The following is a 14,638-nucleotide window of genomic DNA, read 5'->3' on the forward strand; positions in this document are numbered from 1 at the left end:
CAAAGTTTGAGTCTTTGTATTGCTTGTTCTTTAGTTCTTTGTGAGTGATTCACTTAGTGCTTTAGAATCATGCGGATTTAGTGTGTTGAGTGATTCAACATTCTTCCTTCGTTCATTGATCGAGTGAGTCGATTATCCCACCGATTGAGAGAGTCAATCATCCATCTATCCATTGTATCACCCCTTGATTCACGAGAGAGTGCTTCAGAGCCAGCTCGTGAATTCCACCTTCCGCAAGTTAAGCTTGGAATCTCTTGATCCTTGTGTGATCTTAAGTTGGAGTGATGCATCGATTGACACTATCATCTGCATCGACCGATGCATATCTCTGAACTCGTCTCCAAACTTCACATCTCTGCCGCATCCAAATCCTCATATTTAGCTTCATTATGCTCTCATCCATGATAGATCCTATAAAACCTGTAAAGACTCTCAAAGACTCTAAAAACACCAAAAAGACTCTATAAATAAGACTTATATCATGGTTAAAAACACCTAAAACCATGATATATCAATATTAAACGAGTTTATATGTCGGTTTGGGCTTAAAATGAGAATTAGGGTTTAGATTTTATAATATTAAACGAGTTTATATGTCGGTTTGAGTTTACAAATGAGAATTAGAATTTAAGTTTTTTAATAATACACGAGTTTATATATTGCTTTGGGCATACAAAGGAGAATTAAAGTTTGAATTTTATAATATTAAACGAGTTTATATGTCGGTTTAGGTTTAAAAATGATAATTAAGTTTTAGATTTTATAATAAACGAGATTTTGTGACGGTTTAGGTTCAACTAAATTAATATTATTAAATGATTTTCGTTTCAATATGTTTATTTATCTAATTTTTAATTTTTATTTAAATATAATATGACATAAATATTTATTTTGTTTAATGATTTTATTTTTTCTAATTTATCTTGTTTTATTATGATTTCGTTTGAAGTAAATATTTTGTTAATATTTAGTATTACTTGACATATTTTTATAAGTTTATGAAAGAGAAGGTGTATAAAAGGGTGAACCCAAGTATTGTCATTTTTTAATTTAACCAAAAATATGTCATTTGATAATATATTTGTAAACGTGTTTTAGAGATTGCTAAACTGATATACGTGAATACTATATGTTACGGCAGATTTGTTTACGTTACGACAGTTTTCTTTTGGCTTCCAAAAATCTGATGTTTGATAACTGATTTATTAAATGTAAATACAAAAACAAAAGATTTTTCTTATGTTATGATAGTTTTTTTTTGCTTCCAAAAATACCCTTTTAACTGTACCATTTTGCAAAAATGCCCTCTTTTGCTGTTTATATTCAAATATACCCTCTATTATGTATAAAATAATTAAATTATCCTCCTTTTAGTGATAGTCCATAACAAGAAAGTTAATTTTCTAGTCAAAAAATTTCCCACAAAAAAATTTCTTGTCAAAATTTTTTCCACCAAAATTTCCCGCTATTCCTTAAAAAAATCTTGGAATCCTTAAAAAATATTTTGTAAGTCCTTTAAAACTCTCTTAAGTCTTTTTCAATTATTGTAAATCATTTTAAAACCCTTTAAAAACTCTTGTAATCTTTTATAACCCTTGTAAATCCTTTTAAAACCTTTAAACCCCCTTATAAATCCTTTAAACACCATTTTAAATATTTTAAAATCATTTGTCAAATCCTGTAAAAGTCTTTGTAAATCTTTTAAAAACCCTTTAAAACACATAGTAAATCCTATTGAAACATTAAAAAGTCCTTGTAATTTTTCTTAAAACCCTTTAAAAAACGTTTGTAAATTTTTAAAATTTTGGGATCACAGTTTTCGTAAAAAAAAATTGGCGAAATAATTTTTGGCGGAAATTTTTTTTTCAAAGGAATTTTTTTCAATTTTTTTGGCGGTAAAAATTCAAATTTTTATCTAGTAGACTCAATATTTTCAAACTGTGGTCAAATGATAATTAAAAATTAAAAGAGAGTCAAATTGAAAATACCAAAAAAAGTATCTACAAAAGGGTATTTCTAACAATTTCTCTATTTTAGAAAAATAATAAGTATTCGTATCTATTTGTTGTATGTAAATTTCTATGGGTAAATTTTATAGATTGGTTATAATATTAACATATATCCGAAATAAGATCTCTTTTTGTAGATATAGTAATACCTTTCTAAATGCTATTACATTGAATGCTATTTAATGCTTATATTCATATCCAAACAAGTTTAGTTCATATATACATATATAGTAAATTTACTGTATATAGTAAATTATAAAATTTTAAAAAGTTTATAATTTATAACTAATATATCTAAACTTAATAAAAAGTTTAAAATTATTAATATTTAAACATATTAAATTTTTAAAATTACACAAACAAGTTTTATTACATGACTGGTTGTATGACATTACATGATTGAATTAATAATACTAAAAAATAAACTATCAGTAATATGATATTTCAATACGAGTTAAATCCTCATTTTAATGTTTTAACCACACCAATATAAAATATGTCGAATCAAACCGATTTAATTAAGATTGTAGTAAAGAAAAATTATTGTGTTGTATACCACAGTTTATATATTAAATCACTAAAATTAACAAAAAAATATATTAGCAAAACTAGTATTAAAATAGTATATTAACAAAAAAAATTAAAAAAAAACTTACTCCACGGTGTACAGCGATAATCTATTACATAAGTTAAAAATTTCATAATAAAACGTTTTAAATACAACAAATATATATATATATATATATATGCTGATTTTTAAAAGTAACTATAAATATAAAAAATTTGAAATATGTATGATTTGTCTTTTTAATAATGTGTCAGCTTTTTATAACATAAACGGAAAATGTGTCACAATTAATTGTGTAACGGATTATTTTGGTTTTATTGTATAAATTGATTCGGTAGACACTCAAATTAACTTTTTTACCCATAAAATAATCCGACCGTTTAACATTGTGTTCGCCAAAAAAAAACATAACATTAAATAATTGTAGTATATTGATGCTCGTAGTTTTTAATCACATTCTTAAATTAGTTTTCTATGTAAAACTTTTACACACAAGAATTTAATCATCCATATTGGTAAAAGAATAAGTGGCATTTGCAAAAAAAAAAAAAAAGAATTAGCAATAGTAAAATAAACTGAGAAATAAATTAGTAATTATATAAAATACTAGTTAGTAATTAATAAAAATAATAATCTATATGAAAATAAATTAGTAATTCAGAAAAAAAAAAAAGAATAATCATCAATTGTCATATAGGTTTTTTTTTGTCATAGAAATAAATAAATTAGTAATGAAATATAAAAATTAAAAAAAAAAAAAACTATAGAGATCATCCCAGCTTGTTTCAACGAACCCTAATTGTCATTTTTTTCTTATTTCCTNTTTTTTTTTTTTTTTTTTTTGATAAATTATAGAGATAGATTCTCTGTCTTCGTGTTTTTTTTTCCTCTTCTCATCAAATTCACTTCAATTTGGTGACAGTCTCATCATCGCTGCCTTGATCTTGCTTCACTTTTCTACAACTTTTTAAAGGTTGGTGGCTCTTTTTTCCTAACCGTACTGTTTCTCGGGTTTGATGATTCTTCGTTCGATTCAATGTTGCAGCTTATGGGTATTATTCAAAGTTGTGTTTTTTAAGAACCTTTGCGATCGTTTTGTTTCTGCCTGTAGTCTGGTTTTTAGATTTCAGAAATTTGCTTTATAAATTTGTAGTCTTTGATAGCGTTTCTCTCTGTACTAATTTGGGTACGATTCCAATTTTGATGACATTGGATCAAGCTTGTATTTTTATTGATCTTCTGATTATATATTTTTTTTTCGTGTAGAGAAGATATCTTAATTTTTTTTTTGGGGGGCCATGGTTGCGGTTGAGTCCTCTTTGCCTAGCCATGGTAGTTCTTATTCTAGTAGAAGGAAGAAAGACTCTGCTTTGGAACCAAATCGTTTTGGTTCAATGTGTTTGGGAGTCTACAGTGACGATGTTTCAATCTCTGGAAGGGAATTAGCTCAAGATTACTCTTGTGACAGGTGCCACTTATTGCTTTTTTTTTCGTAGTTGTGAATTTGCTTACTTGGATGGTCAATCTAAAAAAAAGTGTACTTTTGGTTTTTCAGCTGTGGTGATTTGGCTACTGTATCTTCCACTTGTTGCGATTTTGATGAACTGTGTGGTCTGGATTCAGCCTTGGAGACGAGCTGTAGGTCCAATGGAGACTGCCGTGAGGGTCAAGAGGCTTCTGGTAGTGGTGGCACAGCTTCAAGTCTAGACAAGAGTCTTCCAGGATATACCATGTATGTGAGCGGTTGGATGTATGGTAATCAGCAAGGCCAGATGTGTGGCCCTTATACGCAACATCAGCTATGTGATGGGCTATCCACTGGTTTCTTACCTGAGGATCTTCTTGTATATCCAATTATCAATGGTTATACTGCAAGTTCTGTAGCACTTAAGTACTTCAAGCAGTTTCCAGATCATGTCGCCACTGGCTTTGCATATCTACAAAATGGAATGATTAATGTATCCCCACCTGTTAATTCAATTCCCCTTTCTAGTAGTAATGCCACAAATTTTCAAGATAAGACTCAAACAGAGCATGCAACTTCTGCTGCTCATTTGATCTCCCATCAGACGTTGCCTCCACAGAGCAGTTCTCCTGGTTCTGTCTCATATCAGCTAACTTTAACCCAGGAGGAATCAAATATGTTAGCTTCATTCCTCTCATTGGTAACTTCCTTTCAACGGTGAAAACTCAGTTCACAACTTAATCAGATATGATGGCTCGAGTTCACATAAGAATTTTCTTTGATTGTTTGGTTTTCTGTCAGGGAAACGAACATGCTTGCTGGTTTCTGGTGGATGATCAGGGTAGAAATCATGGACCACATTCTATTTTGGAGCTCTATAATTGGCAGCAGCATAGATATGTTTCAGATGCAGCCATGGTAAGCTGTATTACAATAGACTTTAAAAGATTGTGATTACTTAAATTTCGTGCAGTTACAATGATTTTTCTCCTGATGCCTCTTTGTGGCCTTGTGTCTAGCTTTGTTTTTCTCATGCATTCTCTTATGGGGGGAAACTTGTGTTATTTTTCTTCTTATTTCGGAAATTTTCTACCCCTTCTATTCAGTTGTGAAGCTCTTTACTTACTATTTTTGAATACTTGATTAACATATGTTTTCTCCTCCCCTTCTTCTCATGAATGCGTCAATTGTGATTTGCAGATACGTGATGGTGAAAATAAGTTTAGAGCAATCACATTAGCATCATTAATTGGTGTATGGAGGATGAAATGTAGTGGTACCAATTGTGATGAGTCAGTGTCTGGTGTGAGCATCATATCCGAAGTTTCTGAAGAACTCTCTGTTCAGCTTCAGACTAGAATTCTGAATACAGCTAGAAGAGCTCTGCTCGATGAAATCATCAGCAGTGTAATTTCAGACTTTCTTATGGCCAAGAAGAATGATGAGCATCTCAAATCTTACCCACCCAGTTCTGCTTCCCATGTTGAATCCATATTGGTAACACTTTTTATATATGCGCATTTATGTACACATGCACACTTTTCATGCACATATGTACTAATATAAAACTTCAGGGGCTATCATTAGACCATACACTAATATGGTAAAGTTTTGTTTGTGCAGTCTCGAGTTATTAATGCGGAGAAAAGTGTTGTCTCGACCATTGAAACAACAGGCTGTAAGAACATATTGAATGAGTGGGGTCATAATAGTATATCGGCAGACTCACGCAAATATACTAAATCTGTTGGTAGCATTGAGAACTACCAGACATCTTGCTCCGCTGTATGTACGATGCTTCACAAACATTGCATGCAAATCATGTGGAATGCTGTCTTTTATGATACTGTGTCAACTCATTCAGCGTCTTGGAGAAAGAACAAACTTTGGTTTCGGTCTCCTGTCCTTGCAACTGTTAATTATTTCAAGGGTACCCAGGCAAATTATTCAGACAAAGCTGAAGCAATTGAGAGTGTGAGCTTGCTTCAATTTTTCTACGACTTCTATTAAATAAGTGTCATTTTCTTTAATTACTCTCTAATGAAATGAGTGTCATTTTTAATGTTTTGCAGTGTACTCGTGGGATGGATTCCTCTTCTTGCAAAACTGCTTGCTTAAATGAACTTGACTTAGCTAACACTGCTGCCAGTGTTCGTGGAGTTTCAACTAGAAAAGTAACCTTATTAGATAGTGATGGAATGGAAAGCATCGTAGCAAGCATCTCAGAACATGTTGAAAGTGAACTCTTTCTGTCTCTTAAAACTCATCTGACTGATTATACTGGCGTTCTCATTGGAAATGAAGCAAATAATGCTGCTAGTACTGTACACGATGATGGCAAAATGAATGAGGTAAGTAGACAAAATCTCTGTGTGTAGATTTTTGAAGTTTTACAAGGGAAAATCTTTCCTTTCTCGTTCTATCTTGTTTCTGACATGCTAGCAAGTGGGTGCTGAATTGAAATTGTTGCAAATTGCTGCAGGAAAACTTGTCATCTCTTCAAGGTTCCTTCCGTTCCCAGGATAATCTGGAAGGGTCTGGTGGTAAAAAGAATGGTTTGAATGTGGTTCCTGCTAGGTTGCGCTCTTCCTATGATTTCAGTGATTCTCAGAGACTGTTGCAAGAGGGAGAATCCTTTGAGAAGATCACATCTGAAGATAGTATTGCTAATATCTTTCTTACAACATTGGAGACATCGGGCAGTCCTGTTAATGATGAACTTGATACTCTGGATATTTATGAGCCACCACCACCTGGATGTGAAAGCAACATTAATATGCCATCTCTGTTCTGTAAGTTTCGGCCTGTAAGGTCCAAGGAAACCATTCCTGAGATTGAAGAATATGTTGCAACAGCTCTATGTAGACAGAAGTTGCACAATGATGTTATGAGAGATTGGAAATTAATGTTCATGAAGTTTTATCTGAACGAATTCCTTGCTTCACGGAAAGGAAGCCATCAACTTTCTCGTACAGAAACATTGGCACTGAAGAAGCTCAAAACTGTTACTCGGAACAAAAACCTAGTACATGCTAATATATCAAAGCAGGCCGCAGAAAAGCCAAGGAAACCATCTGTCAGATCGTCTGACAAAATTTTGGTTAAACGATCTAGGAAACTGTCAGATTCTCATTCCATGAAAGAAGCCCTTAAGGTCGATACACCCACTATAGATTTGTCAGTTCGGAAACCAAGTCAATCTAAGATGAGAGATACGGACCGGCGGGATCATTGTATGTACTTTTCAGCCTTTTTCATCTGAATTAGAGAAATTTTACTGGTTTACCTTATATATTGTTCTTTTTGTCATTATGCAGGTATTAAGGATGGTACAAAGTTTAGTAAAGAAAAGGCTGGTAAAGATGCTTTTAGTAACGTGATCTGTGATAAAAGCCAAGATCTTGAACTGGCAGATGAATTTGATGACGAACTCCTTATAACGAGACTTAGAAGTAAGATTTCTTTGTTCTTAATAGGTGTGATTCTTTGTTGAGATCAGGGTTTATCTCTCTTTCTTTTCATGTTCTTTCTGGTATATATTCTATCAGGGATATCGAGGAATAAAACAAAAGAGCTAAGAGAAGGTAAAAATTCTGCAAAATCCTGTGGGGAGATTTCAATGTCTGCTGAGGAATCTGAGGAAACTGTTGACGGCAAAAATCACGAGGAAACTCTTTCAAAGAAGTCTCCTCAGAAAGTGCAAAAAGGTAAAAGACTCCTTTATTTGTTTGTTTCCTACACATTCAAGTTCTTGAGCTTCTTTACCATGCAACCCGAGCCTACTGATATCATCCTTCTGAAAAGCAGCTTATATATCGAAGTTAAAGAGAAAGAATATGTCAGATGTCAGAGTCGAAGGTGCAAAATCTAGCAATGGAGCAGTCAAAGGTTTTACTGAGATTTCTGGGAAGGAAGGTGATACAGAAAGCCTTGGTTTTGCAACCAGTGAAAAGGTTTCCTCTCACCACCTCAGCAAAAGACGGAAAAGTAAGAACCCGTTGATTTAATTCCTATGTTTTGAGAATGCCTCCCGCAATTTCTTTACTAAATTTTATCTCCAGAAGATGCTGCGAAGCACGTTGAGGATATATCAATCCCTACTGGTAATCCTGAAAGACTCGCGGAAGGAAAAAAGTTTGTGGAAAAGTCTGCACACAGCATCTCACAGAAAGCTCGTAAGTGTAAGTGTCTAGCGTTGTACTTTATTGATGTTTCATACTTACCAGAATGCATGGGCCCCAGATTTTGATAGTTCAGTATTTTTTTGTGAAGCATCGCAATCCTCAATTCTAAAAAGAAAGCACATGATGGGTGAAAAAGTTCCCGATGTACCTTCATGCCGGAGGTCATCTCTCTCTTCCAAGAATTCTGAGGATGCTGAAGAGAAGCTTCCCTGCAATACATCAGATAAGCTGCAAAAAGGCAATTATTTCCTACGAACTTTCAGTTCTTACCTTCCATGGGTTGTATTGTTTTTGTTATAAATTATTTACCTCAAACTACATGTGTTCGGTTGGTTTGTGTAGGAGGTTCGAAGAAATTGATGCTAACAAAACATACAACAGAGCGTTCTCCCATTAAGAATTTTTCATTGGATGATGGCAGGCCTAAGCCTATTGCATTAAAACCACTGGAAAAATTGAGTTCGAAACAAAGCAAAACAAAGGTGTTACTGTCAGTTCCGAATTCTGATGGATGTGCGCGCACATCTATTAATGGTTGGCATTGGCATGCATGGTCATTAAAGGCTAGTGCTGAAGAGAGAGCCCGTGTTAGGGGAAGTTCTTGCGTACATATACAACATTTTGGTTCCAAAAGTAAATTGACTCAGAACGTTCTTTCTGCAAGAACTAATAGGGCAAAAATGCGTAATCTTTTAGCTGCTGCAGATGGGGCTGATGTCTTGAAAATTTCTCAGTTGAAGGTGATTAAAACAAAAAATAGTTTTCTCTTTAAACAAAACATACGTACCTGCAGTGAGTTAATCCTTTTTTTTTGTCATATTGGTGACAGGCTAGGAAAAAGCGTTTACGGTTTCAACAAAGCAAGATTCATGATTGGGGTCTTGTTGCACTTGAACCAATTGAAGCTGAGGACTTTTTGATCGAATATGTTGGAGAGTTGATACGTTCTTCTGTAAGTATTACTTGTTTGATTATTTGTTTCATAAGTGGTAGTAGTTCTGGACAGTATCTTAGCATCTTTGGTGAAGGACAGACTGATTAAATTTGGTCGTGACTTTGGTTCAATGTGCCAATGTCACAGATATCTGAGATACGTGAACGTCAATACGAAAAGATGGGAATCGGAAGCAGTTATCTTTTCAGGCTTGACGATGGCTATGTGGTTAGTCACCTGTGCAATACATTTAAATCTTGACTCGTTATGTTTCATTTTTTAATGAAGGACTGTTCTGATACACTTGTTGCTTACCATGCATCTAGGTTGATGCTACAAAGCGTGGTGGCATAGCAAGGTTTATAAACCATTCATGTGAGGTAATTGTATGCATAGTATTGGATCATTTGCTAGTTTGTTCTATGGATTTGGGGTCTTATGGAACACATTGTGCTTCTGCAGCCGAACTGTTACACCAAGATTATTAGTGTAGAGGGTAAGAAAAAGATATTCATTTATGCTAAGCGGCATATAGACACCGGTGAAGAAATAAGTTACAACTACAAGTTCCCACTGGAGGACGACAAAATCCCCTGTAACTGTGGAGCGCAAAAGTAAGTTGCATCAGTTTCATATTTATTTGCTGGAGCTTTGACGTGTATATTGTTCTCTTTTCTCCACTTGTATATTGAAGTTTGGAAGTGTTATTACCATTGTTTAAGTACGTATCGAATTTGTGACCAGGTGCCGTGGATCGCTGAACTAAGAGGGACATGGTTTTTTCAAGGAAACACAAACAGGTCTGTGGTTATTGGGTATTTAGGTTAGCGGAAAGAGAAGGATGAATCTCCCATTTGCAAATACATCTACTGCAGCAGATGAGTCTCCTCTCTTTGAATTCAAATCTGTAACTATCTTTTTCCAACATACTAACAGTTAGATATACAAAAGCTGCATTTTTCTTTTCTTTTTTCATATATAATTTTATTTTCCTTTTTGTTGTTGTGTCAACAAGAAGAGATAAACTCAAAGCCAAGTTAATAAATCTAATTTATGATAATATAAACAAAATACCTTCCTTGTGAATTTAGTAAAGAAAGGTGTGATAACTGTGATTGTGTCCTTGCACGAAACAAATTTGTTATTACTATTTAAGCACCCCTTTTTTTCTGTCCATTTAGAAAACAAAATACAACTTATACAAATCACGTCTTTGTTGGTTTTGAACAGAAATAAAGGATAGGGGAGATATGGTCATTGTTATGGCTCAGTGAAAGCAAAGAGGTTTTCTACTTCTAGCATTTAGAATTGTTTTTCTCTTTTTCTTTTGGGTTTGTGTTTATATGCCATGTTCGGTATTTATACCATATTTAAATATTTTGTGTTGATTTGCAGGAATTATAAAAATGATTAGCAATCTCACACTCACATTTCCTCACCCCCATTGTCCTTTGGTATGGTACGTGTAATGTTATTCTGTATTTATTCTCATATTTTGTTTCCTACTTACAATTCCAACTTATTGGACATTATGACACAGAGAGACGTCAAGTTTAGATCAGAAGATTTGGTGGTTTTAGTTTTCACTGAATTGAGATACCCAAAATTGCTTCAATAAAATCTAGATCTTAACTAATACATTAGAATAATTAGGAACATCTTGTGAAAAGCCACGAGTTGTTTTGCAATGCATGAGATTGTTAATAGTTTAAAACGTCTCTAATGTTTACAAGCCATTTTAGCTACCAAAAGACACTACAAGTCTCGAAGTCAAAATATTGTCTCTTCATGAATACTCTTGTTTATTTATTTAAAAAGATTTATTTTTGTCCAAAAAAAAAAAAGAAAACAGAAGATTTTATTGTCTCATTTATTTGATAATATTTGAGGCAATGCATGTCGCTTACGTTTGACGTGCTTCATCTTGGGGAAGTCTTTCCTATCCCCTGACGTTTTGGGTTTGCTGAAGTTGCTTAAAAGTTGTAGAAAATACAAGAGTATGGTAGTGTGAGACATTTTTTAAGTTAAGACTTGCAAATTGCCTTTGTTATTACAATGTTATGAATAAACATTTATACATAAAAGATGATTATTCTTTCGATCTTGCAAAATTACTTTTCACGAGTTTAGAGTAGTAGCCTTGAGTGATGCGTGTCTTGAATGTTTGAGGTAATAATATTGGCAGCATTACTCAATTGATCATCTTGCCGTATTGCTTCGAACATGTTTTTCAGTCTATTGTTGAGTGGTTTTTTTCTTAGTAGTAACCAAATGAGTGTTTCCCCTAAAATTTCTTCTTTCTTTTATAGAATTTTGTATTAATTCAGAATCATAATAGTCGTCCACCACATGACCGTAGATTTTGGTCTGAATAGGCAGTAGTGCACTGATTGCTTAAGTTGATGTTGAGTTCGTATCCACTTCTGTAAACTGGTAGCTAAGCTGTTACTCTGTATCTGAACCGTAAAATTTCTTCCATAAATTAATAAACATTATAAGATAATAAATCTTTTGATCAGCGTAAAAATGAACAAAATTCAAAAAATAAGAAGATAATAATTTTTTAAAAAATTGTGTAAATATTATATGGTCACATTATTAGCAAAAATTAATGATTGTGTAAATTTACACATTCTAATAAATCTATAAATATGTTATGGTAGGTTATATTTATTGTGCAAAATATGGTATAGTCATGATATGTAGAGTGAGAGAGATACATGAACAACATTTTTTTGTTACGTTGTTTTCATGTCTCCTCTACTGTATCGTTATGTTTACAAAAACAATTCTGCCATATTCAGTTGAATTCAGATTTACTCATTGTGTCTAGAATTTTCGAATAAGTTTTACACAATTCGGAAACAACTATTTAAGCAATCGTTATCACTAAAGCAACTCCCAAGATATTGTTCTTCATGCTTCGGTGGACATCGTCCAACACACGTCATATTTTGTAATTGTATATCTCTTGCATTTGATACTGACACACCTACACATATATACTTAAATCTAAATATATTAACTGTGAAAGATATTGTATAGTAATAATATGTAGAAAGAGAGCTAGAGAAACTAACATGAGAGAAACAAAGCGACGAGAAGAATGAACAACATTTTCTTTGTTGCTTTCATGCCATCCTAATATGATTCAATAAAGTTTTGAGTTCCACGGTATTTGAGTCATACTATGTTATAAAGTGTTGAGAGAAAGAGACTAATCAAGCAATCAAGCATACAAGTAATTGCATTAGATCTATATTTCTTATTAGGATTTAAATACAATGAAGGCATTATTAGCCATTTTTTGAATAATTCATTACCAAAGTAAGAAACTATTATTCTTTTGTGCAGCCTAAAATGATTAACATATAAAACATGAGATTAATTTGTTACTTTCTTCTAGTTGGAATGTTTTTTTATTATTATTATGAAATACCGTTGTGGGGGTTTGTAGCTACCAAATCTCTTTTCGTTTTTTTGTCTCTACGAGAATTCAATTTTTATCTCATTATATAAAGCTTTAGTTTCAAAATTAGTCATTAACATGAATGCGACATATGACAAGTTTATCAATGAGATTTTAATAAGTGTAAGAGTAAATTATATAAAAAAATTAAAAAATTATACAATAAGTTACAAATAATTAAAACAAATATTTTTTTATAAAAGTATATAAAATATATCATAAAAAGGAAAATATAATATAAACTACAAATCCTAAAAGTAAAAGGTATACTATTTTTTTTTTTTTAAAGAAAAAAATATAGTAATACTACTAATTCTAAATAAAAAAGTCACATTTAAATTTTTTTGAAAAATATATAAAAAGATAATTAGACATAAAAAAAAAATAGTGCCATTTTTGTAATGATGAGTTGTTACAAAAATCGATTAAGAGGGTATTGCCATTGACAAAAGGTTAGGGTGATCAAGTTTCAGGCATGATTGTCGAACCGACCTTCGGTAAGATTAGGTGTCAAAGTGGTTAATCCAAAACATCTTAACTTATTACCTAACTGGTTTAAAGTTAAATGAGCTCATGACTCATCTAAGTATTTAACAATTGAGTTGAATTAACTCATGAACTCGGTTGATCCATTAAAGTATTAATTAATTAATATTAGTATAAACAATTATAATTAATCTTAATTATAACTATCACCATAAATTGTGGATTTACGTTTTTTAGTGGAAAATTATAGATTCACATTTTGGCGAAAAATAAATAACCAAATTCATTTAACCTTCTTTTTTTGACAATTTTTATTAACTCATTTAATCGATCAACTAGTACAAAATTTCAAGTTGTTAAAATGTAGAACAACTTTGGTAGATAACCATGAATTTAAAAAGAATAGAGAGAATAGCCTTTTGTCAGAATTCATTGGTAAATAACGTTTTCTGGAGTGGGGGAAATACTAAAATATCCCTATGTTATTTTGTTTTTACAAAATGGAACACTTATCACTTACGAGATCTGGTGTTATAAACTCATATGATTCTACAAAAATAACATGATATATTGATATAATACATGTGATGGTTGTGTAAAATTATTAAAATTCATGTGTTTTTATGAAATAACATGATTTTTTTTTTGTCAACAAAATAAATCAGCTCAAACGAGCCAATTTGTGGGGAAGTTGTTTACAAATAAAATGGGATGCGGATTTGAACGCGCTTGGCGTGCCAAAAAATCCGCTCGTACATTAGCATTTCTAGAAACCTGAACCAATGAAAAAGAAGAAAACTCCTCCCTGTCAATCTTGATGTCGTCTAGCTATGTTGCAAAGGCTGGCCAATCCTGAGGCGAAGACACCATCTTCACCAAATCAGAGCAGTCCGTGAAGAAGATTACCTCTCGAAAATCATCTCCAATCATGCATCACATCGCCCAAATGAAAGCTTCAACTTCAGCATGTAACAGAATAACATGATATATGGACTAAATATGTGTGTTGTTAAGTAGAATCAAACTCATGTGATTATGTGAAATAACATGATAAATGGACAAAATATGTGTGTTGATTGTGTAGAATTGTTAAAACTCATGTGATTATGTGAAATAACATGATATATGGACAAAAACATCACGTGATTTTGTTTCATAGCATGAAATATTTATATGTGTTTTGAAAATCAGATCTAGTTTTAGATGTTACGTTGGTGAGTTGCGGAGAAATCCGACAAGAGGAAGAAACGGAGAATGTACTAGGATGAGAGAAGGATAGATTTTCGGAGAGAAAGAAAGAGAAAATTGGTGGTAAAGAGATCTGATAAAAAGGAGATAAGAGAAAAAAGAAAAAAAAATAAATCTGAGGGTGGTAACGACAGAAAAATTAAGAAGAATTGAAGAGATTATGGATATGGTGGTGGTGGCTGTCCGCTGGCGTGAGGAAGGTGGGTATGGAGGAGAGAAAGTAGTCGTGATTTTATAAAAATGGGAGAAATAAAGAGAAAAAGGAGGAGAGAGAA

The 14,638-nt window shown here is 32.5% G+C and overlaps 1 protein-coding gene across 4 annotated transcripts; it reads left to right on the forward strand.

Moving 5' to 3' along the window:
- On the forward strand, window positions 3,415–10,746 carry LOC104760732 (histone-lysine N-methyltransferase ATXR7-like). 4 transcript variants are annotated; one of them, XM_019240453.1, is made up of 20 exons: window positions 3,415–3,550; window positions 3,844–4,045; window positions 4,133–4,742; window positions 4,844–4,960; window positions 5,243–5,539; window positions 5,666–6,016; window positions 6,115–6,393; window positions 6,525–7,275; window positions 7,360–7,494; window positions 7,591–7,749; window positions 7,850–8,029; window positions 8,104–8,223; window positions 8,315–8,464; window positions 8,569–8,966; window positions 9,056–9,178; window positions 9,308–9,388; window positions 9,487–9,540; window positions 9,623–9,774; window positions 9,905–10,444; window positions 10,556–10,746. In XM_019240453.1, exons 2-19 carry the CDS (start codon window positions 3,876–3,878, stop codon window positions 9,924–9,926), a joined length of 4,149 nt encoding a protein of 1,382 aa, XP_019095998.1. In that variant the 5' UTR covers window positions 3,415–3,550; window positions 3,844–3,875; the 3' UTR covers window positions 9,927–10,444; window positions 10,556–10,746. The 4 variants fall into 4 exon arrangements, with proteins under 4 accessions (XP_019095998.1, XP_019096001.1, XP_019096000.1 ...); XM_019240456.1 differs by having other exon boundaries at window positions 8,104–8,217; XM_019240455.1 differs by having other exon boundaries at window positions 8,107–8,223.

Source organism: Camelina sativa, chromosome 18 (genome assembly GCF_000633955.1).
Source record: "Camelina sativa cultivar DH55 chromosome 18, Cs, whole genome shotgun sequence".
Classification (NCBI taxonomy): domain Eukaryota; kingdom Viridiplantae; phylum Streptophyta; class Magnoliopsida; order Brassicales; family Brassicaceae; genus Camelina; species Camelina sativa.